We start from the raw sequence: 26,783 nt of genomic DNA, 5'->3' as shown, positions 1-26,783 counted from the left end.
CACCATCAGCTCAGGATGAGAACCAGCTGGATCTCACAGACACAGCGATCTTGGCCAGGGTTTAGTCCTGCTGTACTTTTTTACCCACACACACTATACTTTAATAGTTTAAAATTCAGCTACCCTGCGGCACTGTCTGTTGAAGATTAACTCAAACAGCCTTGAGGCCAGAACTCAGAGTCCACACATCTCTTAGCCTGGGTCAGACAGGGCCACGTGCTGCGACTGACACGACCATGACACCTGAATGAAATGCGACACCCACACAGACAGTGTTGTGGTAAGAGTAAGGATGTTTGGGATTCGTTTTTTCCAAGTGCCTCAGCTTTGACACTTTGCAAAGGTTTCCGAGCTGACAGAGAACTGCGGAGGGGGAGAAGAATCACTGTCAAACTCTTTGCGTTCATTTCTCAACAGCCATAACTGGGGGATTGAATGTATGAAGTATGTATAAAAGTTTAGCTTTAACTCGTGTATCAAACTGAACAGCTTAGAATAGGGCATGCGTACCATGTGTAAGCACAAAACGACATACCAGTCATATTAAAATATCGATATTAAATAACATTTTCCTATTGTTTCCTGTTACATAATAGCTTTGATTTACCTTTATATTTGACAATAACCTGATCACGACTCATTTTCGCCATCTCTAATTCCTTTTTTTCCCCCTTTTTTAAACTTGCATTTTTTTGGATTGCATTGTCTATCATGATGTTACTGCCAATACCTAGTCAAGTTAATGCTTTTAAAATACTCCAAATTCTTCTGTATATTTATTTCATTCATTCACCCCCTCTCTCTTTCTACATCTCTCTCTCTCTCTCTCTCTGACACACAGACTTCATTACCTTACATCGATCTAGCAAAACAAAGACCCTGAAATCATCGATCACTATGTCAGTGTGTACACGTTTGCTTGTGTGTGGGTGTGTGTGTGAGAAAGAGAGAGAGAGAGAGAGAGAGAAAGACATAGAGAAATTTTAGCAATGTGAAGCCCAGCTCCAAACAAGTTGGAAGAATAAAAATTTAAAAAAGGAGGTAAAGAACATTCTTGTCATCCTTAACTCTTTAAGTGTTTGCTTGCTCTGTTGACAACCTGCAGCATTACGATCAGACTTCTTTAAATAACAACAGCCTGTGGTAAAACATACACGGATATTTCATGGATAAACAGCAAAATTCCACATTCCATGTGAATGGATTTAAAGGTCTAATGTTTAACTTTTTCTTTAACAAGTCTCACCTGCTGCAGCTGAAATACCCCTAATCCTGAAACTGCCTTTATTGCACTCCCCTTCCAAATGCGCTATTTCAGCGTCTCTGAGACGACCCACGAGCATCTTCTTATATGAGGTCACATTAGGGAGTAAAAAAACTAATTAGCTAGTTGAAGCCCTCCTGTATTTTGTACACACTTGAGACCCTCCTAGGGTCCTTTGGGATCAATAAAGTATCCATCTATCTCTCTCTATCTATTTATCGGGTTAGGGTTTACCATTCCTTATATATAGGCTGTATTTAGGGTTAGGGTTTGATTATTTGACATATTTAAACCCTAACCCTAAAAACAGCCTATGTATAAGGAATGGAATTAAACCTATTCTTGTATTTCTAGTACTAACCAGCATAGGAATATTATCTCTGGACTGGAACACAAGACTGTAAAAGTCCTGATTTTACTCAGAATAAATTCTTTCGATTTGTTTCTGAACCCTGGTGAGAAGACACCAGAGTAAAAGTTAACACTTACAGCTTTCAGCTTCTTTATCCTAGTTTAATACAGGCGTCCTTTTTACAAAACTCTTAATTATTCATGACTGCTACGATTCAATAATTCAGTAATTAAGGGGATGAGTGCATGAGCTCGTCTGCCTGCTCTGTGCAGATAGAGCCATCAGTGATCTGATCTATGAACAATGTGCATGCTTTTTGTCACACACAGCAGCTCTACTTAGCCAATCTCACACACACATAAGCACACACACACACGCACACAGTGAAGAAAATGAAGCAACATCTGGAACATATTGTTCTAATTCAGACTCATACAAGTAAATAACATTTATAAAAATACTAAAACTTCCACCTATCTTTACCAATCTGTTAGGAAATATCCGTCACTTTTTCGGTCTTTTTTAAAAAATCAGTTTTCTATCTTTTTTTATCAACAGATCACTGAATCACACCTAAGATGCAAGTGGATAGGTGTTGCTTTTAACCAGCGTTTAAGCTTTGTGAGATCCGAGTTCACATGCGCTGTGCAGTGGTGTGTGAGGAACGCATGCAGTTGCTTCATTTGATGTCTGGTGTGAGTCCTAGATGTTAATGTAGCAGTGAGAAAACGTTACACAGTGGGTATTTATGCGGAAATTCGATTTTAAGTTTGCAAGACGAATCAAGACAGAGGGTCTCATCTGGCCCATGAGCATTGGATTTGACATCTGGCTTGACTTTTTAAAAATACTCAGGTCTTCCAATCTATTCTTGTACAAATCGTACAGCAGCTAACACCTTCTAAATTAGGACTAAACATTATATATAGTTTTAATTTCTCCTTAATATGCTTGAGTGCCCATAGGTCCCCAGATGGACTTATCTAAATAAGCAAACTTACATAACTAGCTTATGTTTGACTTGGTTACATGGCTTTCAGTAAATAAACTGCAGTGACTTTTTTTTTTATTGTTGTACACCTAGCAATTAACTAAGCAAGCACTGTCATATTCCTGGCCAGGCTCGATTCCCGTCTCTGTGTGCATGGAGTTTGCATGTTCTCCCCGTGCTTGGTGGGTTTCCTCCGGGTACTCCGGTTTCCTCCCACAGTCCAAAGACATGCAGGTTAGGCTAATCCATGAATGACGATCCAGGGCCACTGCAGTAGGGCTGCACGATATTAGAAAAATATGCGATATGCAATATTGTTGTTGAATATTGCGATAACAATATTTTTTGCGATATAACATTTCCCTAGAGAAATGCAATTTTTATTATTATTATTGCCTATTTTTTTAAAATCATTTATACATGTAATGATAATACTAAAAAAGCAAGTAATGTGATGTGAAGCATGCAGTCTGATCATGGCAACGGTGCATTGAGAAACTTTCTAACTCTTATGCTGTCCAAGCACTAGTGAAAGTGTATTAGTGTAGGAGGGGATTATATACAGAGAGTCATAACTGTGTGACTTATATTCTAAACTAACAAAAAATCCTGATTTGACTTGAACACCTTGTATAAGAGTAACAAAATAAAATAATTAATTAAATCAATTAACCAAAAAGAAATAAATCACAATCAGTTTAAACTTCAAGGACAATCAGCCATTTATTCATTCAGTCCAAATCTGTTAAGGAGGGGCCAGACTTAAGAGTTCATATTATCATTTAAAAAACGGACATCACAAAAGCAAGTTACTAAAATACCCCTTTACACACACACGCTCACACACACACACATGTGGTCTGTCCTTCTTTTAATTCCAGTTCGGTCAGCCCATTGAGGAGCGCTGACCCGCATGCTGATGACCTCAGTGCTGCATCCTAATTGGACAAACTTACTGCAAGAAAGTCCCCATGCACCAGCCTTCTGTCTCTCTCTCTCTCCCTTTCTCTATCTCTTTCCAAGATTCATTTAAGTTTGTCAAAGTTTTGAAACACAAAGAGCTTGAAGCATGACATTCTCTTATGCCCTTTCATCAAAACTGATCAAACACACACTTTTGGAGCAGCTCTCTGAATGTACATTTGTCTGTGTTTGTGGGTTCTGATCAGCGATGTAATCACCTCACAAACTACATCTCCTTGTGATCATCTCCTCTAAAGAGCCAACATGAGTTCCTTCTGTGTTATCTTTCTCCGATGGCACAAAGACAAGAGAACGGGGAAAAGTTATAAACAAATTCTGTATTTGTCTTTGGTGAGAAAGAACGTCGCAGCAAATGGCAAACATGGAGTTATAAAAAGTTTCCCAATTTTAATCAGGCTTTTAAAAATATTTTTCAAAAATGGGTTTAGAAAAGAGAAAGAGAAAGCAAAGATGTAGAAATGTGTAACATGGCAGGCTGTTCAGATGCTATTTTTAAGACATGATATATGACTGTTTTTACCAGAAAAATAAATTTGTACATTTAATCATTCAGTTACTGTATTTCCAATGATTTATTTGGTAACCTTTCTTACAGTCAATGAGGGAAGATGAATAATGGTGAAACAGGAAGTTCCCGTGGCTGTATCCTATCTCAAAAGTGTAGTGCTGCTTCATAAGCACATTTTATCAGTGTGGGTCGTCAGTGTAGTCAGTGAGACACCTCCAAACTGTGTATTCCACAGCTATAATGAAGACAAAAGGGGAGCGGTGAAAGTATTCATCCCTGAGTCATTTGCCTTAAAAAGGAGGCAATGAATGAGTCTTACTGAAACAAAACATCCTCCTCATGTTAGACAAGAGACTCCCAATAATCTGCATACAGGGGTCAAACCCCCTGAGGCACACACAGAAAGAGAAAGGAGATGAATGGAAAGGATGAGGTTTTTACGTTTGCATTAGAAAAGATACTGTTAGGAAAGGTATTAACCGAGACCCAACAGAGGAGTCCAGAGAAAAGGGATGAGACTGCGGTAAATGACTGGCTTAGTCAGTGTGTGTGTGTGTGTGTGTGTGTGTGTGTGTGTGTGTTCGGGAGAGAGAAAGAGCGAGAGAGAATGTCATGGTGCTCCATCTTTCAACTTGAAAGAACACAGGAAGCAAATCTGTGAGTCAACACAGATATCAGCTGGCTTTTCTTTGTAAGTGTATAACTTACCAAGGGTGGATTTACTGGACACACACACACACACATAAAACAAGTACTGAAAACTCCCCCAGGCTGTGAAATGTAGACTCCCTGTGTGAAATCTTAAGCCCTGGTTGTCTCTTTTGTTTTAATTGCTCTAGGTCAGAGTAGGTGCTAGTGGGGTTGTGTGTGTGTGTGTGTGTGTGTGTGTAAGTGTGGGAGCTGTGTGCTCCCACAGAACAAAAGTAAAGACAGCTTAAAAATGTGCCTTTGCCTTTAAACAGATATAGAATGTGTAAGAAGTTTTACAGAAATGCATCCATAAAGTGTTGAATAGATGCAGAAACCAACTGTTCCTAGGGGTTTATCTATATTATTAAAGCAAAGTGCATCTCTAATGTGAGCTCTGAAGGTCTGATGTAAAACCATAACATTCCATTCACTGCGAGGAAAACGTGACTTTAAAAGTCATGTAGATGTTAGGTTTTTAAAGTAGATCGTAAATTAAGCGACAGAGGAGTTAAGGAGGCTTATGTTTTAAATATTTATGTTTTCCCATAAGAAATGTACTATGGTATGCACTATAGTTCACTATGCTAAAGAACAGTACGTACACACCTTAATGCACCAAATGGTATTAAAACATTACCATGGTAGACACCACAGCACTATATAGAGTACCAGGGTAGGTACTGTGGCACTTCAGTGGCTACCGTGGTAGTATTATGGTGTATACCATCACAAATAGTGTGTGCTCTGGTGAATACTTTGGCCAATACCATGGTACTTATTGGGTACCACAGTGGCTACCAAAGTTCAGCAGGTATCTAATATGGTATGTTTGGACAAATTATACCATATTAGATACTACCTGTATGTAGTACAGGCAGCACTATATTAATATGTAATATCAAGATTTTCAACATATACTAAAATCTAGTATACTAAACTACATTAATATTATCATTATGGCACATAAACATATATAACGTACATATTTCTGAAAGTATACTGGTATAACAGTACCATATACTATAGTACATATATCGCTGTACCTAAGTTTGCACTATGGTAGTACAGTACTATGTGTAGTGTGGTGCATGTATTATATCAGTAAATAAGTACTGTTAAAACTACCATGGCTCTATACTATCTACCATGGTACAGGTATAAATACAATAGTAAATTCTCTTATGTGTTACTCCAGGATTAGCTTAGCTAGCTAGGTTTCTGCTTTCAATGCCCTCATTCTTTAGGATTAGCTTAGCTAGCAAGATTTCCAATTTCATAACAAACAAACTAAATAAATAGATTTTTTTAAATGCCCTAATGTTTTGTCTCATAATTATAAACACAAACCAACAATAAATATCACACATTCCAGATTAGATAAGGCAACAAAGATAAGGAAATGATCGTTAGCTGATTTATTGTTGTGTTATCTCTGGGCATGTGTTAGCGCTGGTTATCTTAATTCTTTTAAGAAATATCAACATCATGACTTCTGATCTTTATCAAGTTATTCCTAACAAACGTTCAACAGAAGAAGGAAAGGGATGATAGGATTTTTTTTTTCCAACGGGGACCATTTTTACCTTTTTGTTTGAATCCCCCTTTCGAATCAAGCCCTGAACAAAAGGCATTGTGGGTAAGTGCAAAATATTCACATTCGCATTTCCTTGCTGCTGAAGTCAGCACATGTGGATCTTTGAACTGTGATTAAATGACCATATGAGTACGTGTGAGTAGGCTTTGTGCTATTGACGGCCTCCATGGATGGGTGTGTAATCAATGCTATTGATCAGTGGATGTTTCAGGCTTGTGTGCAAACCAGGCAGTTTAATATTAAACCGCAAATATCTCACGATTACAACAAACTCACATTCCTTCTAAAGTAAAACCATCACTTTTTACACACACACACACACACAAACACGGGTGCTCTAGCCCATAAACACCACACTGATTAAACACAGCCTTTTCTCTTCTCAGGCTTGGAATAAACACACAAACACAGGCACACAAACTGGGCACCCTCCCCCAGCTGACTCTGACACACAAACACACACAGTATTTTCTCATCATCCGACTGGAGGGAGGCAGAAAAGAGAGATAGAGAGAGGATCCTGCTGCAATCCGCCACAGTTGCCTCGACCATCTGTAACATCAAGCAGCGAAGGCTGGAAGAATTGAATCCGCAAACGACTTCCTCACTCACCTTTAAGCAGGGCCTGTCCCTCCGTAATAATGTCATTGACGACAACGCTGTACTCTTCCTGGGTGAATGCTGGCTGGCATGGAATCGCCCCCACAGCCTGCAAAACCACCTGCCAAAACAACCAAAGCACTTCACTTAGTAATCATTAACTCCACACTTAATGAACATGAGACAGAACAATATGGCAAGAGGCTATGAGAGACAGAATGATCATTAGCAGTTGTGCTGCGTTTACAGCAAAATATATTTACCCACGCACCAAACTGTGTTGCGAAGAGAAATGGAATGAGGCAATCTCTTGACTTTACCACAAATATGAATAATTCATTTTTTTTGGTTTAGTCATATACAAATAGAAGTTTCTATGTTTATTTTGTAGTCCAAATATTCAGCTTGATTGTATATATTGGATGCTCCCCAAGATTCTTCTGTGCAATCGCCACATAGTGAATTATGGAACGATTTATTTTTTAAAAACTCACTGCTTACATTGGTAAATGTTTGCATGTAACATTGTATGTATAACAAGTGTGTTTTAAATGTAAAAAAAAAGTACAAAAGTATACATCTGACCATTTTTTTCCAGGTCTTTCCTTTTTGTCAAAGAATGTAGTTAAAATTATTAGTATTATTAAAATAAAAATTATGATTAATATGTGAAGATGCTGAATGTCTTGGTGAAAAATTTGGATGATTACAACTGGCCAGTCCTGCTGTGTGTTTTGGCCGGTGTCTGTGCATTACAGGTGTGTCACGAGCGTTCACCTCAAATATAACAATAAGCAGCGTCATCATGAAGGTTTATGTCATACTATGAGATAATATACTGTATATCTTCATTTTGATTACCACATCATCATTTACGATCTACGTGGGCGGAGCCGTGGTTACCATCTTTTTTTTTTTTTTCATGCACACATTATATGCATGAAAATGTGGTTACATTGACCTGTAATCACACCAACTCAGTTCAGCTCATGATAGTTTCTTGGCACACTGGGCATCTTTCATTGTGTAATGCCACCGGGCATCGATCAATTGATTTAGCAGCTGCAGGTGAAAAAACATTAATAACTTTCCTCTCCTCTGTCTGCTAAATTATTCAGTGTATCTCATGAGTGTCGTATTCCCCGAGGGCTTGCCATGCGCTCTCTTCTCTTTTCCTCTCTCGTCCTCCCCCCACCTCCACTGCTCTTTCCTTAACCCCCAATGGCACTGAAGCATCTGTTGTTTTGGAGTGGGGTGTAATTAGACTGATGAGGTCATGAGGGCGAGACGTTGCCAAGTGGAGCTGACTGTCCAACACATGGTCCGGCTTTACAAGCCAGATCTGGAGGCACACTTGGTGCACGCATACTCAAGCCTTGCAAGTCCTCTCCTACATCATATTATGCATTTCTCATAACTGGGAAGTGTCCTTATCGCTTATGATATGCTGCATCATGTTTTTTATATATATATATTTTTTTATTATTAAAGGAAGTCACTGCTGCTGCTAAGCAGATTGGATTACACTTCCTATGTAGACAGCATTTTGGGCAGCCTTTGTGTGTGATAAATACCTGCTGAGCCTCTTTGTCATTTTAATTGGTGCCTGATTAGCCAGGTCGTGGTAAATATGTAATCTTTTTTTTAAATACAACATTGTGACATTGTTATAAACTAAGATTAGGCCATTACTAAAATAAAAATTGTGACAAAGCATCGCTCAACTCAAGACTAACAACCAAAGCTTCTTTTCAATTTACACAGCAACATCAAGTGCAAAAGCCACGCTGCGAGATCTAGTTCAAACGCTGTACGACATATCCTCTGTACCCGACTGGGGGTAAACGTCTATTTTGGCTCTTGGAGGGTAAAGTTAAAGATCAAAGACATGCAGTATTTGGTTCCTGATGTCCACTGTGAACTGGCCTCTTTGTTTTGGAGTAAGATCAGAGGAGGAGAGGAGACGGCTGCCTTGTTTGTTAATGAGACGGCTGATTCACCAAACATGTTAATTACTTGTTACCTCAAAGGGGACTTGAGTGACCTGTTACCCGCTTTCGCACACAATGCCTGATAAGGCACTTTGTGCTGATTTCCATAGAAACGTGCTGGTGGTCTCACTATGAGATCTTTGTTCTCCAGTGTGTACTTAGCACCTGGTGAAGCCGGAATAGAAACCCGAGTTTTAACACGAACGTCAGCATTTGCACCGCACCATGCTGTCGGGGCGTATCAAATATCCATACAGATCAATATTAACGGCCAAGATCCTGCTGACACAAGGATTCACAAAAGGAGGAAACAGGAGACGAGCGACACAGGAGAGCACAGCGAGGCAGCAGCGCACACTTCTTTAATCACATCTCATTTTTATCAAGACCTTTTAGTATGACCTCTAGAGTCCTGACCTGGAGCTGGGCTGCACGGTGGGTACCAGACTCCCACCTACGTCCTTATGAGCAGGATTTGCACAGACTTTCAAATACGTAGACACATTCACACGTTAGAGGATGAGCAGATGTAGTACAATACAACATCTATAAAACGAAGATCATACAAAAATACTTACTCACTCACTCATCATATACTGCTTAATCATGTATTCAGGGTTACGGGGATCCTGGAAGACTTAGGGCTGAGGCGGGGTACACCCTGGACGGGGTGCCAATCCATCGCAGGGCACACACTCACACGCTCATTCACACACTACGGACAAATTTGGGAACGCCAATAAGCCTAATGTGTATGTCTTTGGACTGTGGGAGGAAACCAGAGCACCCAGAGGAAACCCACCAAGCACGGGGAGGACTTGTAAACTCCACATATACGCAGACCCTGGGGGTCCCAGACTCTGCGACAGTGCTATGCTATGACTAGTATACTACTTTAAACACGGAGCTGTGTTCTGACTGGGTTCCTCGGACAAGTCAACACCTCCAGCTTTCTCAGGAGGATGTGATTTTCTGCAAGGAAACCCTCGAAGGATCTGTTAAGGGAGGACAAAACGCTTGGGGATATGCCATTCATAACCTTTCAGCAACCGTGAATCTCTTTCGGGTACATCAAACAAAACCGTACTCCATGCAACCTTTGAAAATATATGTATCTTTCATTTCAAAGCAATCACTGCATTAAGAAAGTGCTCCTGCTTTGCACTGGAGGCTGGGACACTGATGGATAGCTTTACTCTTTCATGCACATAACCAGTGTTGATCCTGAATATCCGGACACTAAATAAGTAAATAACACATGCAGTCCCCAGCTGAGAGATCTGATTTGCAGGACTGAGCGGGTCTCAGCATGGAGCTCATTCAGGGAGCAGCATTAACGCCCTGCGGCGACTTCAACGAGCTCTTCATTACATGCTTATTGAAACCTTCAGTGTCATTGTTCACATCGAGCCTGGCTTTCTCTGGGAAAAAACAAACAAACAAATAAATCAAAACTTTCACGTCCAGAATGGAACGCGATCTAACGCCTATGTGCAGCGCGAGACGTTTAACACACGCACGCGCTGCCCCGAGGGACTGTGATAGCAATACAAAGTCAATGAACTGCTATATATCTACACAGGATGTGTGTATAGACATATACACTGATCTACTATACTGTACAGGCAAGCAAACTGCAAAGCACCTGGTAGTCCCGGTATAATAATAAGCACTGCACCATAGGTCGAGCATAAGTAACGTTAGTATGCACGAGTCAAAGTGTATAACCAGGCAGCTCTTATTCATCATCATCATCATCATCATCATCATCATTATATTGCATGGAAGAAATCCGCTATAAGCAATGCACTAGGATGGCTCAGCATTAGGTTGCACAGCCCTGTATGCAACACTCAAAAGCTTTAAACACACACACATGATGCTACAGCATCGTCAACCATCTGATCCTCCTTTCAGCGCGAGCACATCACACACACACAAATTGCAATCAGTTTTACCTGCAAAGCAGCGACGAGCGTCAGCACCACACCTTCCGTACGGTACATGGTGCGATCTCTTGTAATCTCACCCCGATTGCAGTGTAAGACGGTTATAGCGTTCGGTCCAGCAGCTGCAGTGTAGGCGGCATGAAGCGACAGCGCGATCCGCTCTGTGCGTGTGCGTGCGCGCGTGCGTGCCTGCGTGTGCGTCTCTGTCTTCTCTGCGCGTGTGCTCTTGCTGCTGCTCCGCCTGCTCCGTTCTTACTCAGTGTCTCCACCTAGCGGATGCTCATGCTTGACACTCACGATCCACTTTGAGCACCAGGGACTCGCCCCCTGTATTCAGGCTCCAGGAGGTACTTTGATGGTCCCAAACAACCCGCACACTAGTGCACACCGTAGACTGAATAAACTGAATAATAAATATAGTTTGGGTGATAAATCTTTGACAGTATGACAGGTAAAAGAAGTAAGGTTAAAGACCTTGCTCAAGGAGTGACCGTTCTGATCTCACTTTGGGGTAACCCCGGTTATCGAAGAATTTGTCCATTTCTATCCACATAGGGTCATTCAGGTGCTTGTTCAGTCCCTCGTCATTTCAACACTGGACTGTTGCAATAGCTACTGGCATGTTCTGCCTCAGAGCGCTGATCCAGACCTTTAAAACTATTTATCAGCCTTCCTTTTAAAGTTCTCCAACACATTCATGCAGCATACAGGATTAGATTTAAAACAATAATGTTTGCCTCCAAAGCAAGTATTGCAAAACATTACTGTGGCATCGTGATTAATTAAGAGTTTGATTCCCCTTCAGGTCTGTGTGCATGGAGTTTGCAAGTCCTCCCCGTGCTTGGTGGGTTTCCTCCGAGTGCTCTGGTTTCCTTCCACAGTCCAAAGACATACAAATTAGGCTAATTGCCGTTCCCAAATTTGTCCGTCGTGTGTGAATAAGCGTGTGAGTGTGTGCCCTGCAATGGATTGGCACCCCGTCCAGGGGTTTCCTCCCACAGTCCAAAGACACACAGGTTAGGTTAATTTGTGTTCTTAAATTACATGTGTAAATAAGTGTGTTAGCGTGTGGTGTGTACATGAAATGGATGGGCATGCTGTTCTGCGTCTACCCCGCCTTGTTTCCTGGGTTAAGCTCCAGGCTTTTTACAACCCTGTACAGAATAAGTAGTATAGAGAATAAATGAATGAATAAATTCAAAACAACAACAACAACAACAAAAACCTAGACCCAGTTTACTATGCTTCCTCCAGTCGTCTACCTCTAGCTGACTGGTCCCATTACTTACATTACAGGTTACAAAGAAGGCATTCATCAACCCTTTTATCTGTTCTAGCACATAGGTGGTAAAATGAACTTCACCAAACAACAAATAAACAAACAAGCAAACAAAATGATCTAGTGAACAAGTATCAAAATGCATTTTTGAGAGACTTCAAAGCAAGCATCTCTGGATAAGGGCATCTGCCAAATCCCATAAATGTAAAGGTCAAGGATCCAACACTATCTGCTGTAAGAGTGCCCTGCCACAAGCTGGAGTTTGCATAGAACAGAATTCCATTAAACTGTAATGTATATGTGACAATGTACAGCATATGTGGTTTATGTTTAAATGCCAGCTGGAAATATAACTTCATGGCATTATGGACAACACTTTAGTTTCTTATCACTTCAGATCACTCAGATTTGTTGAGGGTGCCTGGTGACTGGTTGCTGTACTTCCCAGGAAACCCTCTTGTATGTTTCCCTTATAGTTACTACTGCTGGAGTCTTTGTTTGAACTAAATATACATTCACCTTATACATTATGTGACTGTAACCATCGCTAACTTGGTATTATCTCTCTTTCTCTTCTTTTCTATATCTCTCTCCTCTCTTTCTTCGTCACTTTCTGTTAATTGGAGATGTCATCGCTGGAGACCCCATGTGGTCTGCTTGAAATGCAATGCATGCGGTGACTGTGAATGGTTCCACTGTACCATGAAGATGGTCTAAGACTCAGCTGATGCAGACAGCTGTTCTCTGATGACTTGTGACTGCAGTCAATAATCCAGGTATGAAATTACCCCAAAACAATTTTATACCTGAGCCTCCAATAACAAAAGTGGACCCTATATTAATTTAAACCTCTCCAGCTGTATTGAACTTCCAGCCTCCTCACACACAGTATGTCTGCAGATCAATCCCAGCTATCTGATATCACCCAAATGAGAATGGGTTCTCAGTTGAGTTTGGGTCCTCTCAGGGTTTCTTCCTATTGACATCTCGGTGCATATTTTCCTTGCCACCGTAGTCCTTGGTTTGCTCATCGAGGACAAACTGATAACAAATTGATTTATATATATATATATATATATATATATATATATATATATATATATATATATATAAATTTGATTTTATTAATCTTCTTTGCGATGCTGATCATTGTTAAAAGTACTATATAAATAAAACTAAATTTAATTTAATTGAAAAAATTATTAAGTATTTTTGTCAGACAGAGCAATACTGTTTATAGTTATCTCATAATTAGAGGAATTTATCATTTATCAAGCTAAATATAAAATAAACTGCTTCATAAAATGTTTGCGGTAGAATTTACACCACAGTTTTCTGCCCCTGGTCCTAGAATAGCACTGTGTTCTTTATAGTTTAGTATTTTATATTTACATTTACAGCATTTTTCAAATGCCCTTAGTAACCTTAAAACACAAAAACATCTTCATACTCCTTCACTAGGTCCAGAACTAAAAGAACCTTCAGCCTAAAATGTTTTTCTTTTAAAGAACATCTTTTAAATAAAGTGCAAATGTAGGTACTTCATGAAGAGGACATTCAAAGATAGCTGGGGGAAGTTTTGAACAGAGAAGAACATTGATACATGCCCTGCTTGTACCTTAAGAGGTGTTGGGTCTAACTGAGCAGTGCTAGATGTTCAGAGGGATGATTGGATTTCACTGAGTGTGTTAGAACCGGGAAAGCAATAAACTGTGTAGGACCAGGGTTGGGAGCCTGTGATTGCAAGTAAAATTTTATACCATTCAGAGTTTAGTTGTCAGTTTTGTCATTTATAGCTCTCTGTATAAAAAGCTTTGGCTTCGTTTTGGGAGCATGGCAAATGTCACCAAGTCTAAATCAACTGTGCTGTAAACATGACTTTGTACATTAGCTGATTGGCACTTAATCAACAAACATGAGGGTGTGAAGAAAATCAGTGGTATCATGCTTTTGTAAATATGACACAAATTCCCTGCAAAAACATTTGCATACAACTGGATGTACACTTCTTTTAATCACATTTCCATGATATCAGTATTATCAGTGTTAACACTGTTGTGGGTAAAACCTGGAAATGATGTGGATAGTATTATAGTTACACATTGAAGTATATATTGATTACATGAAGTTACCAATGAAAGCGTGTTTACGCTGTTATCGCAGATGTGTAAGTGATTGAATCACACTTTACGTACATAAAAGCCTACCCTACACACTGTTAGGTTGTGAGATAGTGACAAGGGGATCTTTATAACAAGGCTGAAATTTGTCACAGTTTAGTTCAGTTTAACTCTCAGCATGAAGGACTATTAGTGTGACATAATATGTTATACACTAATATCTGCTTTTAAATATACAAAACAAATTGTTTAACCTTACCCCACCAACATACACCAATCAGCTACAAATTTATTCATATACACAGGCGTGATATTAAAAACACCTGCTAATATTGTTTTTTTTGTTTTTTTTTTGCCTTATACTGCAAAAATGGCTAATATGTTGAGACATGGACTCCACAAGATCCCCAAAGGTTTGCTGTGGTATCTGGAACCAATATATTAGCAGCAGATCCTTTAAGTACTGTTAGTCCTGTGTGGATCAGACATGTTCGTCCAGCACATCCCAGAGATGCTTGATCAGATTGAGATCTAAGGAATTTGGGGGCCAATTCAACACCTCAAACTCATGTACCTCAAATTGTTTCTTGAAATTTTTCTTGCAATGTTTCAGGGTGAGGGAAGGCCACTGGCATCAGGGAATACCTTTTCCATGAATGAATGTACTTGCTCTGCAACAATATTTAGTTTTCAATGTTTTCTTGCTGACTATATATAGTTAGTTATATATATTAGTATATACTCATTAATGTACACACAGCACCCCATATTGACAGAAAAACACAGAATTGTTGACAATTTTGCAGATTTATTACAAAAAGAAAAACTGACATATCACATGGGCCTAAATATTTAGACCCTTTGCTCAGTATTTAGTAGAAGCACCCTTTTGATCTAATACAGCCATGAGTCTTTTGGGGAAAAAGACTCGATTGCAACCAGTCATCTTGTCCCTGCAACTGAAAAACTCCCCCCACAGCATGATGCTGCCACCACCATGTTTCACTGTTGGGACTGAATTGGACAGGTAATGAGCAGTGCCTGGTTTTCTCCACACATATTGCTTAGTATTAAGGCCAAGAAGTTCTATCTTGGTCTCATCAGACCAGAGAATCTTATTTCTCACCATCTTGGAGTCCTTCAGGTGTTTTTAAATGTGTCTAAGGAGAGGCTTTCGTTGGGCCACTCCGCCATAAAGCCCCGACTAGTGGAGGGCTGCAGTGATAGTCGACTTTCTACAACTTTCTCCCATCTCCCGACTGCATCTCTGGAGCTCAGCCCCAGTGATCTTTGGGTTCTTTTTTACCTCTCTCACCAAGGCTCTACTCCCTCGATAGCTCAGTTTGGCCAGACGGTCAGCTCTAGGAAGGGTTCTGGTTGTCCAGAACGTCTTCAATTTATGGAGGCCACTGTGCTCTTAGGAACCTTAAGTGCAGCAGAATTTTTTTAGAACCGTGGCCAAATCTGTGCCTGGCCAGAGTTCTGTCCCTGAGCTCTTCAGGAAGATCCTTTGACCTCATGATTCTCATTTGTTTTCACATAAAATGTGAGCTGTAAGGTCTTATATAGACTGGTGTGTGGCTTTCTCAATTAGGTCCAATCAGTATAATCAAACACAGCTGGACTCAAATGAAGGTGTAGAACCATCTCAAAGATGATCAGAAGAAATGGACAGCACCTGAGTTAAATATATGAGTCTCACATCAAAAGGTCTGAATTCTTAGGCCCATGTAATATTGCAGTTTATCTTTGTTAAAAAATCTGCAAAATTATTCTGTGGTTTTATTTTTTGTCAATATGGGGTACTGTGTGTACATTAATGAGGGGAAAAATCAACTTAAATTATTTTAGCAAACGGCTGCAATATAACAAAAAGTAAAAAATTTAAGGGGGTCTGAATACTTTCCGTACCCACTATATATATATATATATATATATATATATAGAGAGAGAGAGAGAGAGAGAGAATGAGAAAGAAAGGTGATTTAAACAATTTTAAGCGTGGCATGGTTGTTGGTGCCAGACGGGCCGGTCTAAGTATTTTACAATCTGCTCAGTTACTGGGATTTTCACGCACAACCATTTCTAGGGTTTACAAAGAATGGTGTGAAAAGGGAAAAACATCCAGTATGCGGCAGTCCTGTGGGCGAAAATGCCTTGTTGATGCTAGAGGTCAGAGGAGAATGGGCCGACTGATTCAAGCTGATAGAAGAGCAACTTTGACAGAAATAACCACTCGTTACAATCGAGGTAGGCAGCAAAACCTTTGTAAAGCCACAACACGCACAACCTTGAGGCGGATGGGCTACAACAGCAGAAGACCCCACCGGGTACCACTCATCTCCACTACAAATAGGAAAAAGAGGCTACAATTTGCACAAGCTCACCAAAATTGGAGAGTTGAAGACTGGAAAAATGTTGCCTGGTCTGATAAGTCTCGATTTCTGTTGAGACATTCAAATGGTAGAGTCAGAATTTGGCGTAAACAGAATGAGAACATGGATCCATCATGCCTAGTTACCACTGTGCAGGCTGGTGGTGGTGGTGTAATGGTGTGGGGAATGTTTTCTTGGCACACTTTAGACCCCTTAGTGCAAATTGGGCATCGTTTAAATGCCACGGGCTACCTGAGCATTGTTTCTGTCCATGTCCATCCCTTTATGACCATCACGTACCCATCCTCTGATGGCTACTTCCAGCTGGATAATGCACCATGTCACAAAGCTTGAATAATTTAAAATTGGTTTCTTGAACATGACAATAAGTTCACTGTACTAAAATGGCCCCCACAGTCACCAGATCTCAACCCAATAGAGCATCTTTGGGATGTGGTGGAACGGAAGCTTCGCGCCCTGGATGTGCATCCCACAAATCTTCATCAACTGCAAGATGCTATCCTATCTATATGGGCCAACATTTCTAAAGAATGCTTTTAGCACCTTGTTGAATAAATGCCACACAGAATTAAGGCAGTTCTGAAGGCGAAAGGGTGTCAAACACTGTATTAGTTATTTGGATTTTTACATTATTGTTGAAATACACAGTCCTGAAAAAGGCTGAGTATACACACACACACACACACACACACACACACATATATATATATATATATATATATATATATATATATATATATATATATATATATATATATATATATATATATATATATAACAGTTCCACAAACACTATTTATTATCAAAAGATTATGATCTGTTTAATACTTTAACCAGCAATAAGTACATATCCTTTAGCGACTGGCAGTACTAACCAACCACAACTGGTGAAGCAGTCGACTGAGAGTTATTACAGGGGGTAAACTAAATTACAGGGGTGAATGCAGTTTGAAATTCTTACCGGTTCTATGTAGCCAAAAGAATAAGTGAGGAAAACATGGAGCTGGTGGACAGTCCTGTAAATCTAATAAGTATCTCTTTATATTTCCCATTAATCCACTGTAGAATTTCACCTACAGTACGTTAACAATGAGTTGTGGGTTAAATCCTAACTAGCATAAATCCTAACTAGCGTCTACAATCCCTTGTTCCACACACCAAGTAGCGCATTATGTGTTACAGAGGATTTGTAATTCAGACTCTATTAGAAGCTAGTTAGCTTTGTAGCTTACCTCAGATGTAAAATAAAAGAACACAGAAGCAATTAAAAATGTCTTAGAAGCCAATTATTAAGTAGAAAATTTTGAAAAAGTGGGAAATTGTTTAAAATTACATGACATCATCAGACTTGTTTCCTTGCTAAAAGTGTGTCCGTCTGTAACTGGCTTTAAATGTGGGTTTTCAGCAGGCTGCTGCTCTCTGCTTAGTATGGCGGACTGTACCGATCTACTTTCACACATGCTGCGACTGACAGTTAGTGTAATTAACGATTATATACTTTAACACCTGTGACGTGGAGCTATACATAAAAGTCCTAGTGCAGTTACCATCAATTATCACCACTCATGGAGAGCCTCTAATCAGATCACTTGGTCAGAAATCTGCTGTAATAACTGTTGTACAATGCCTACTAATCAGGGAGAACACCATAACATAACAAAACATAAACATTGTCAGTGTAAAAAAGAATTACCCCCTTATGATTGCACTCCACATATGTATTTAAAGAACTTTTTTTAAAATTATATTTATTTACCAAATAATAATAACTTTTTTGTATTTCTATTCTTGTTACCTAGATAACCCCAAATAGTTTTGTTGTGTTAAAATGATTTTCAATGATTTATGTTTGGATTAAAGCTGAAGTCAAAAATGTATTGAAGTGGCCAATTAGGCTCGTCTCTACGCAAAATTCTTAATGATTAAATTACTTGTTGTAAAAGATCTCCAAAGATGCAACAGAAAAAAAAAAAGACTGCTTGGCTATCCTTCCCTGTCCCCTGACCACTCAGTCTGAGAAGCATGACTTTACAGCATATTGACAGGAAACATGCTCTGTAGAAACACTCTCGGTTAGCAAAATAAAAACATTGGACCCAAGTTGATTTTGTATGTGGGCTTGAAGACTGCAGCGTTTTCCTGAATGGAATAGTTTAGAGGATAAAATAATAGTAGTGACAGAAGGATGTTTTTTTGTGCAGTAATATGACAGTGAAGGACAAGAAGGGAAAGCAGATATGGCTTGAGAAGTTACCATGACTGTCATGCGTGTTTTTCTATGCAGCAGATGTCCCCCACGTGCTCTGAGAGCTTGTCCGGTCATCGGCTTGCCCCCACCATCTGCTCATCATTAATGGTCAGCCAACACAAACAAACACATTCATGACACACCACATACTGCTATACATGTGCACGTAACACATATAGACACACGGTTACGCACAGCCACACACAGTTCACAAAGCCTCTTGGTTTGTCTGAATGAATCACAGGCTCGGACATAGTGAAATGTGAGCAAGACTGAAAAAAAAAAAAAAGAATCCAGAGAGCAGTGTCTTCACCTGGTCACATATTGAAATCACATTGCCTCAATAGATAGCTATAAAGATGCCCTTGAGATGAAGCATCACCTCTCCCACTCCAGCTTTAGAAGCCGTATTCAGCTATACATCATTAAAGACTAGGCACAATGAACTGCTAAACTGCTGCTGAATATAGCAATAATTAATAATCTTGTTAGTAATACACAGCAAATTTCCAAGTGTTGATTTAACACTGTACAGTGTTTACATAGGGTTTATGTGGAACCCTGGGAATTTTACTGAGGACCTCACAGCAAAGGATTAACATCATCTTTAACTATATTGTGAGAAAAGCTGTTACAACATTAAGGTTGTAAAGGTACACACTACCAGAATGACATCACATCCACAGACCGTACCAGTTCATTGCAGCTGTCAATATGGGAAATAAATAATAATGCATTTTTTAATCATGATCAGGTGGTGCAAGCTGGGACAAGGCAGGGCAAAATATATCATTTTGAAGAAACAACTGTGTAAAAAATACAAGCCTATCTGTTATTCAGTAACTATAGAGAAGAGATTAGTTTCGAAAAACAAAACAAAACAAAAAACTAACTCTTTCCTTCAAAAAAGGTATTCATGAACCAATAACATAAAACATACATTATGTACATTACCAGCTTCTGAGTCATACAGTATATGAAAAGACATTAATGATAATAATATTTAACTAACATTTTGGAAAATCATAATCTTAATTAAGAATATGACTTACAGTAATACCAAACATAATTTGTGTGATGTAGGCTAAGTTTAAAAACGATGTCAAATACTATGTGGGGTGTTTTTTGAGGCTTTGCCTCTTCGACCATTGGAATCTTCGACCATTAAAACGCCAGAGCGACTGGGCCCTGGCCGCTCTAGTGTCCTAATGATCAAAGATTCCAACCTATGTGCTAATTTTAATGAATTTTTGGACATGTTAGGACCCCCAAAGAACCCTGTATGATTAAAAAAAAAGGAAAAAAAATTATAATGATTAGAAAAATAAGAGGGCCATTCGCACTTTATAATGGCATAGTGCTTGGACCATAATAATCTTTATTAATACTGCAAGTAATTTGACTAACACAGTGAGTTAAAAATGTAATACTTAACCATGGCCATTTTAATAGCTTTGTATTCGGCTCAGAGAATGCCCATATATTCACTTCATTATTTCCTGATATGGTAAGAATTATTGCTTATTGTTTTAATTTATCACTATGGATGCATTCATTAAAAATATCACTACATGCTTTCTTGTTGATTATATAGGAAAATGTGTAAACAAAATGTTTATGCATATACAGTAGCATATGCTAGTATGCCATGTAGGTAATGCAAATGTCATTGTTTAATTAGAACGTTCATCACACAACCAAGTGTAAATCAATTCTATTCTATAGTATCAATTTACATTCATTCCGTGACTTGAATAATTTGTAAGTAAAATGATTGTCCTCCTTCAACATAAAGACATACCAATTTTACAGTTATATTACATGTATAGATAGTTAGATTATGTTGCTATGCTCATTTAAATTTTTAAACCCTAACTTAATATCCAATAACTGTTCAGTTTAATTTGGGAATCAACATTATATTATAAGAATGAGGGGTAAAAGTGTTTAAGCATCCAGAGTTTCTTTGAGTTCAGGAGGTTAAGGGCCTATGCAGCTCTTCAGGACTGCTGCAGAACTCTTAAAGTACTGGTCAGTTTTCCTGTCCTGCTCCTCATAAATTGTTCATCTTTTCAACCGAGCTCCAGACTCTCTTCAGACACTCAGACAAATGATTTGTTTTTGCTCTAGTCATATTTCCTGTGTGTGAAATGAAGTGTTCGTTCCTCAGCCATATTTTCTGCTGTGCCCAAGATGCCTTTAGACTTATGAGTCATGGCAAATTATTGCGTCTGGTAAATGAATTAAAAGAAAATGCTAATGTTACACGCTCACATAGGGAAAGAATTTCGAGCCATTAGTCACTGTTAATTCTGGGAGGCGGCTGGATCCAAATGCTAATCATATTAAGGCCTTGTTTTAAAACAGACGGAATAACCTGGGGATTATCGTCATTCATTTCATTCGTAATGATCGATGGAGTTTAGAAAGGAACACAGGGATGTGTCTGAATGCAACACTGATGGATGACTTGTCAACTGGTACATTAGACTTTCATAATGGGAGGTGCTGGAGTATTTTGTGCATTGTGTATGTGCATGTAATATAGGGTGTGCAGTTAGGAGGTAGGTCCATGTTTTACACTTAAACACTTTTAGTTAATAAATTAAGTAGGTTCATTTTGATTGTACTACTATTACTACTACTACTACTACTTCTACTACTACCACCCCCCTCTCCCCTCTCTTTCCTTTCTAGTTCTATTGGCCCTAAGGGAGAAGCAACCTTTGAGTAGACCTGTCTCTTATCTTTTTTACTTATCTCATTAGCATGCCACCGCGCATTTTGCACTCAGTCTTTGAGAGGCACCACATGCTGTGTATCTGTGTGCGTGCGTGTATGTGTGTGTATGCTGAGCTAAGCGAAGTGAGGTCATATGATTCTGTATAAAACATCCTATAACTCTCTTCTGTCCTTCTCATCTCTCTTTACTTTCCCTTTTTCTTTGTGAAAAGCAAATACGCTGTGCTTTATATCCCTAAATGAAAACACTGTTAAATGTCTATTCTTGCTTTTTCACACATCTCAGTGTGCCGCAAATGTAAATTTTAGTTTGAATGTGTTAAAAGCATTTATACATGTCTGTTATGCCTCTCTAGTTTTGTTTAAGCATCGCACATATTTACCATCTCTTTCTCTCTCCCTCTCTCTCTCTTTCTCACTTTCATTCTCTCTCTTTCTTTCAGTGTGTGTTGAGACTAATTACTCTTGTCTAACATGGCTTGACTCGTTAGAGGTGACTTGTCTTTTGGAGGAAGAGATTGGGTGATGGAATGGCTTGTTTTATCCATAGGGAGTGCAGCCAAACACACACACACACACACACACACACACACACACACACACACACACACACACACACACACAAAAAATGAATAAAAAAATTAAAAAATAACCTTTTTCAGACAAGGATCCCATCCAGGGTGTCCCCAGCCTTGTGTCCAAGTTCCCTGGGATAGGTTCCAGGCCCCTGAAACGGCAAATGATTGAATGAATGGACTTCAGACAAGGCTGACAAGATTTTGCTCTTTCCTTAAGGAAAATTGTCTGCATTTTTTTTACATTACTATACTGATTGTGCAGTGACCACATTAATTAGATGGGCAACCTTCAAAAATCAGTCTTATGATGAATGTACTGTATCCTGATGCAATTCAGCGATTTGTCCATTTTATTTTTTTCTATGATTTACTGGTTCTTTAAAGAATTACACAGCACCACTTTTTTGTCCTAAACCAGTAGGGTACTGCTGATATTGATCACCGTCTAACATTTTTAAAACTTTCAAACATGTTATTATCAATTGAAGTACACAATAGGTATTTTCTTTGCACACAAAAATGACATCAATTGTCTTCTTCTTTTAGATGCTGCCATTAGGGGTCACCACAGCAGGTTGTTCAAGATCCACACCTCTGTTTTGGCACAGTTATTTACACCAGATACCTTCCCCGAAGCAGCCCTTTCATTTTGAGTCACCTGCCTGCGAAACACAGGCCATATAGGGATCAATATCCATCGTCATCCACTGTGGTGTCGGGGTCTGTTCTTGTCACACTTTTCTTCTATCTGCGAGTCATCTGAAACAATTTATGAGAATTCGACCAAAGCTTCACAACAGAACTTTTATTAAAAGGCATATATTTACAGTATGTTAGATATTTCATTTTCTAATACATAAAAAGACTTAGTTTTTATTTTCATACTAAAAATGTGATTGAAAACAACATCAGGGGGATGAAATCTGCTATCATCAACTCCTCCTAAACACTGATGGGAATTTGACCATGATCACACACTATTAATCAAAAAGTATAGATATGCACTGGTCTATTAAGAGGTTAGATTGAACTCCAGGTCCAGTATTCACAAAGCTTCTTAGAATTATCTCAGGGCTCCTATTGTAGCTTAAAAAGTCTAAAAGACTAAAAGTAACCTAGGAAACTTCTCAGAGCAACTCTGAGTAGGCAAAGTACACAAATCTTTATCTTAGTGAGGAGGTGTGGTTGATCCCGGGTCTTAAAATGCGCTTTTTGTGAAAATAGAACATATAATAGAATAGATAGTGAAATCATAATGTTTGTTGTTTGTATATAAAGAAATTGTAGAATCATGAAAGCAGGCTACTTTATGCAAAGTTTCTGTTATAGGCTAAATATCTAATTAAAAAATTTAAGTAAATCTTTTTTAATTAAAGTTAGTTAAAACAGCCAAATGTTGAAAATGGGTCTACTTTTAAAGCAACCAATTTCCACACAGTAGTTACTATATTTAAGTTCTTACATTTATTTACCATACTGATTTTATTACGTGTAATCCATTTCAGATTGATGGGAACAAAATAGCTCAGCTTTCACTAATTTACATGATTGCAGGACAGTCTATTTAAGTTGCACTTTTGGATGGTATGTAGCCAACAATCCAAGAAAGATAGAAGGCAATAAATGAACAAAAAAAGGTTAAGGCATTGGACTATGGTTCAGAAGATCTCAGGTTCAAACCCCACAACCACCAAGTTGCCACTGTTGGGCCCTTGAGCAAGGCCCTTAACCCTCAACTGCTCAGATGTATAATGAGATAAAAATGTAAGTCGCTCTGGATAAGAGCGTCTGCCAAATGCCTAAATGTAAATGTAAAAGTCCTCCTATCTACCCTTAACAATTTTACCGTAGGAGCTGTTTTTAGGGCTAAGATGTGTCGTGAAAAATTTTGATCTTAACTAAGATTTAGTTCTAAATTTAGGGGAAGTAATGGGGAACATCATAATTCTAATAATTTTCTAAGAACTTCATCACTAGGAGCAACTTTTAGGCTTAAGAAGCTTTGTGAATACGGGCCCAGGAGGTTGAGCCAGAGGGGATATAAAAATGAAAGTATTTAGCTCAACTCAATTTTATTTATGAAAAGCTTTTAACAATTGCCATTGTCTTAAAGCAGCTTTACAGTATCAAGAAACAAATCATGAAAATGATGCCACAACATCATTTCAAATATAACAGGAACATTAATACAGTCGTGTATTATATCATCAAATAAATTATTACTATTGTGAATCTCTGTACAGCATTGAAAATATTTAACACGTTCAGTTAACAGGAGTCACATGTCCTCTTTTGAAGACCCACATAATATTTTCCCCCAAGATCAGGAGTGGCACTAAGGGCTCTGCATTACCAGGATTCGAAGACTCCCACTCAGCCCCCAATGCACACAAAATCATTACATTTTATTGCTATTATAACAACATACATCCTTAATTAATGATACATTTTTACACCCCCCCCCCCCCACCACAATTCGCACTAAAAAACAAAATAAAACAAACAAAAACAAACAAAAAACCCTGTTATGATTGCTATCAGAAGAAGGATATGTGACTAGCTTGGTCACTTGTATGCTTTAAATGCTTCCTATGCCAAGGCAAATCTCTTCTAATATTTTAGTTCTTATGTCAAAAAAATTTGCAAAGCAGGGCATTCATATGCTGAGGTGTCACTCTATTGTCAAGTGCATTTAAAAAAAAACCATCAAGCACTATAATGAAATTGCTTCTCATTAAAACCACCCCAGGAAAACCAAACCAAAACTTACCTCTGCTGGAGAAAGGTAATTTAGATTTCGACCCTCAAAAATCACCAATTAACAGCACCTCAGTTTAGAGCCATTAAGACGGCTTTACAGTGCATAAGTAGCAGATGCATCCCAATATTCAAATAATGTTAAAATCATATTATTGCATATGTTGAATGTTGAAAGAATTTAAAATCAGGAAGAAACAGGAATTTAGAAGGTGCATCCAAAGTTTTGACTGGTAGTGTACTTACATCCAATCCTTACACCTTTACCCATAAAAAAAATGTTAAAAAACAAAAACAAAAAACAATCCCACCTTTTGTTACAGGATGTGCTGATATTGGTCCAAAACTGATACTCTGTATTAGATCTGTGCCAGCTCTGGTTCTGCTTAAAGTCTTATCCTAAACAATCGATCTAGTGCAAGGTTGTACAAAAAAAAAAAAAAAAACTAGTTATATCATACGGTATTGCTGCCTTTCCATATCACTAGACCTTTGACACCCGTCACTGATCAGATAACAGAAACAGCTATTCTACCAAATGTTAAAAGCAAAAGGTCCTTATATGTGCTAACCTCCATGACAGTAATTACAGTACACCTTGAATCTACTACCAAATGAAAACTGAGCACAGACTTTTTTCCTTTTTCCCTTGCAATTATTACAGTCATGAGTGAAAATCAACTTTGGGCTGATAATAATAATAATAATAATAATAATAATGTTTCGCTGGTTCGATCCCCGGGTGATGCTGTTACCTCTCACAGCCGGAGGCACAGAGAGAGCTGATTGGCCGAGCTCTCTCAGAGGGGAGGGATGAGAGAGCGATTCCACATTAATCATGGCTCTACAGCCAATCAGGGCTGTCTGTAAACTCGCGCACGCAGAAAGAGCGGCTAGCGCTTTCCTCCAAGTGTGTTACTCCACCCCCAATTGGTGCGTGAGCAAGCAGTTCGAAAAGATGCGGTCGGCTGGCGTCACGCGGTTCAGAGGAAACACGTGATAGTCTTCGGCCCTCCCGGCTGAATGGTAGTAGTAGCCTTAATGTGGGAGCCCCCTACTGACGGGGCCACAACTAAATTAGGGAGAAAATCGGGGGGGAAAATAATTATAATGTCTAAATAATTTAAATAAATAAATAAATAATTAAACAAGGATGTATGGTGGCTTAAGTGGTTAGCAATGTTGTCACATGCTGCCAGTGCCCAAGTTCTCCCTGTGCTTGGTGGGTTTTCTCTGGTTACCCCAGTTTCCTCCCACAGTCCAAAGACATGCATTACTTACTAGTCTTCTTCTCTTTCCCCCCCTCTTTCTTTTTCCTCTCTCCTCCTGTCCCCCCCTTTCACTCTTTCTCTCTCTCTCTGTCGAGCTACACATGTCGTTCCTGAGCTGCCAGTGATCCAGACTCCCTCTGCCCTCCGGACCTGTCTGACCCATCCTGGTGCCCCGCTTCTGGCTGAAGATCTCGTCACATGGATGCCCCGTGTGTCTCTCTGGGATGCGTCTGGTGTCTGGGAATGATTCTCTCTACCTAGAAAATGGTTCTGGCCTTGACTGGTGTTGGCAACTGTTTCTCTGGGGACTTGACAGTTCGATAGTTCATGACTGGAACTTCTTACAAGTCTACCTGGGTCTTCAATAACTACCTGGACTCCATATTAACATCAATTAACATCAGCTATTATAGCTGAACTGCCTCCCACCCTACACACTGTATAAATGCAGATCATTTACTGCTTTTTG

At 39.0% G+C, this 26,783-nt stretch overlaps 1 protein-coding gene across 1 annotated transcript in view; it reads right to left on the bottom strand.

Annotated features, from left to right (window-relative positions):
- The window catches only part of cdh2 (cadherin 2, type 1, N-cadherin (neuronal)), a 49,920-nt gene extending 38,808 nt beyond the window's left edge, over positions 1-11,112 (bottom strand). Inside the window, exons 1-2 of the mRNA XM_053489114.1 lie at positions 10,933-11,112; positions 6,996-7,104 (exon numbers count right to left, since the gene is read on the bottom strand). Of these exons, the coding sequence (XP_053345089.1) occupies positions 6,996-7,104; positions 10,933-10,980 (157 nt within the window). The 5' untranslated portion in view covers positions 10,981-11,112. The remainder of the gene's footprint in view (positions 1-6,995; positions 7,105-10,932) is intronic.
- Positions 11,113-26,783: the final 15,671 nt, after the last annotated feature.

The sequence above is a fragment of the Clarias gariepinus genome, chromosome 27 (genome assembly GCF_024256425.1).
Source record: "Clarias gariepinus isolate MV-2021 ecotype Netherlands chromosome 27, CGAR_prim_01v2, whole genome shotgun sequence".
Taxonomy (NCBI): domain Eukaryota; kingdom Metazoa; phylum Chordata; class Actinopteri; order Siluriformes; family Clariidae; genus Clarias; species Clarias gariepinus.
The sequence above is the reverse complement of the archived record's forward strand: the minus strand, read 5'-3'. Positions and strand labels throughout refer to the sequence as shown.